Source organism: Gavialis gangeticus, unplaced genomic scaffold (genome assembly GCF_001723915.1).
Source record: "Gavialis gangeticus isolate Ggan-Ray unplaced genomic scaffold, GavGan_comp1, whole genome shotgun sequence".
Classification (NCBI taxonomy): Eukaryota; Metazoa; Chordata; order Crocodylia; family Gavialidae; genus Gavialis; species Gavialis gangeticus.
The window spans coordinates 20,659,358-20,661,368 of record NW_017729034.1 but is presented as its reverse complement, the minus strand read 5'-3'; the positions used below and the strand labels follow the sequence as shown (position 1 = coordinate 20,661,368).

The 2,011-nt window shown below is 41.4% G+C and overlaps 1 protein-coding gene across 1 annotated transcript in view; it reads left to right on the top strand.

Moving 5' to 3' along the window:
• Positions 1–2,011, top strand: part of YPEL5 (yippee like 5) — a 21,650-nt gene that overhangs the window by 11,381 nt on the left and 8,258 nt on the right. Inside the window, exon 2 of the mRNA XM_019527248.1 lies at positions 627–800. Coding sequence (XP_019382793.1) covers positions 660–800 — 141 coding nt within the window. The 5' untranslated portion in view covers positions 627–659. The remainder of the gene's footprint in view (positions 1–626; positions 801–2,011) is intronic.

Sequence of the window (2,011 nt, the reverse complement as noted above, 5' to 3'; positions counted from 1 at the left end):
ATGTCTGAGTTACTGCTTTTTTTTTTTTTTTTTTGGCATATTGCCTGCTGATGTACTTCATTTGTCATAATGTACTTCTCATCTTGTGCATCCTGTCTCTTCCCCCCTCCTGCAATTGTTCAGAATATTCCAGCTTTTTGCCTGGCTTATATCTTGCCCTGTGGCAGCAATATAAGGAAATGACCATCGGCAATTACGCGCACACAGGCTATGCTGTAAAATTGCTGCTTTAAAGAAGCCAATGATTCTAGAACTGCTGGAGGGCCATGTTGAATTTCCTTTGTGTTTATATCAATTTGAGGAGACTTACCAGCAGTGTGTTGCAAGTCACATTCCCCTTCTTGGCATGCCTTGTATGTGTGTGTGTGCACTTAAAATATCTTACTAGTAGGGTGAACACTTGTAGAAGAGAACCTTTTCATTTTGGTGAGGCTTGTAATCTCTTTCCATCAGGGTTGAAGAATAAAGAGTGAATGCCAACTGTAACTGAGTGCAGTAATTCATATGTAAACTTGTTTGTATGTTCACTAACTTGAATTGCCCTGCAGAATGCTTTGGCCTTCTGTCAAAGGAAGCCTTCTGTGAATTTTTCTGCATGAATGAAATATCTCTTTTCTTGGTTTCAGGTTCTGAGTCTAGATTTAAAGAAGCTTAATAAAATGGGCAGAATCTTCCTGGATCACATTGGTGGCACTCGCCTGTTCTCCTGTGCAAATTGTGACACAATCTTGACCAATCGCTCAGAGCTCATATCCACACGCTTTACAGGGGCCACAGGAAGAGCCTTCCTGTTCAACAAGGTCGGTAAGAAGTCAGATGCCTAGAAAACCCAACCTGTCAGATATTAAAGCTCACTGTGATTTAAGGATTCCTATTTCTTAGTTAAAATTGAACACCAGGAGATCAGTTTTATTTTTTTGGGCTGTCTTTAGATTCCCATTGGAAAGTTGCTGTAAACTGCTGAAGTGTTTTTGTTAGCTGCAGTACTGAAATGCTGGGGGAAAGGCGGGGTTTGTAAAGTTAGTCATCTTGCCAGAGTGCATGCAATTAAACTTTACTCGGAATTCTCTAATATATGGGTATGTTAATACACCTGAACTTCACTTATCTTTATGTAAGGGACTGCACTCAATCTGACTTCCTACTAGCTCAGTACATTTTGGCACTTGTATCCAAATTCCCTGTGGAAGAAACCAGTTATGGCTTTGACCTGCAATGCAACCCCAATTTGAATTGCGTAATGTATCAAGCTCTTTAAATTTAAGAATCTCTAATCAAATTGTCATAAGTATTGTTCCTCTTCAGCAAATTATGTACACTGATTTCACCTGCCTGGTTGTCATGGAAAGTTGAGATAGAGGTACCTCTTTTGGTTCTTGCTCAGATAGTACATGACAGATGTGTAATAATCCTAATAGGCATGCTATCAAGTTTGGCTTTTTCAAGATGTTATTAATCACTAATCTCTTTCAAAGGTGAGATTTTTTTCAAAAGCACTTAAATAATTAACTTGTCCCCCTAAATTTCCTAGATTGTTTTGCAAGAGCCAAGGGTTTTTGTGGGTGATGTTTTTTATTGGACCAATTGCATAGCTGAGATACAGTTAGACAAGCATTTTAATACAAGGCATTCTTTATCAGATCTTCATTAGGTGCTTTTGGAAATCCCATTTTGAATATTTTTATGCACATTTTGTAATTCATAATCCAGTGACTAGATGTCTGCCCGATTCAAGGAGGCAGCCATCCAATTTTACATGCAAAGTATGGGGGCCAGCTGCTATTCTCAAGGGTTTAGTGTGGTGGGGGGGCCCCCCCATGCCTCTGGCCGAGGGGCCCTAGTGGCCCTGCCCCTGGCTGCTGATTTGAGTCTTCATCCCTCACCACTGATTTGTGGAGTGGGGTGGGGCTGCATGACTGGCAGCACTCAGCCAATCATCAGCAAGGGTGCAGGGGCAATGGCCATCTTGCCTGCTTGCTTTTGTGCTGACGGCCCTGTTCATGCTGGGCTG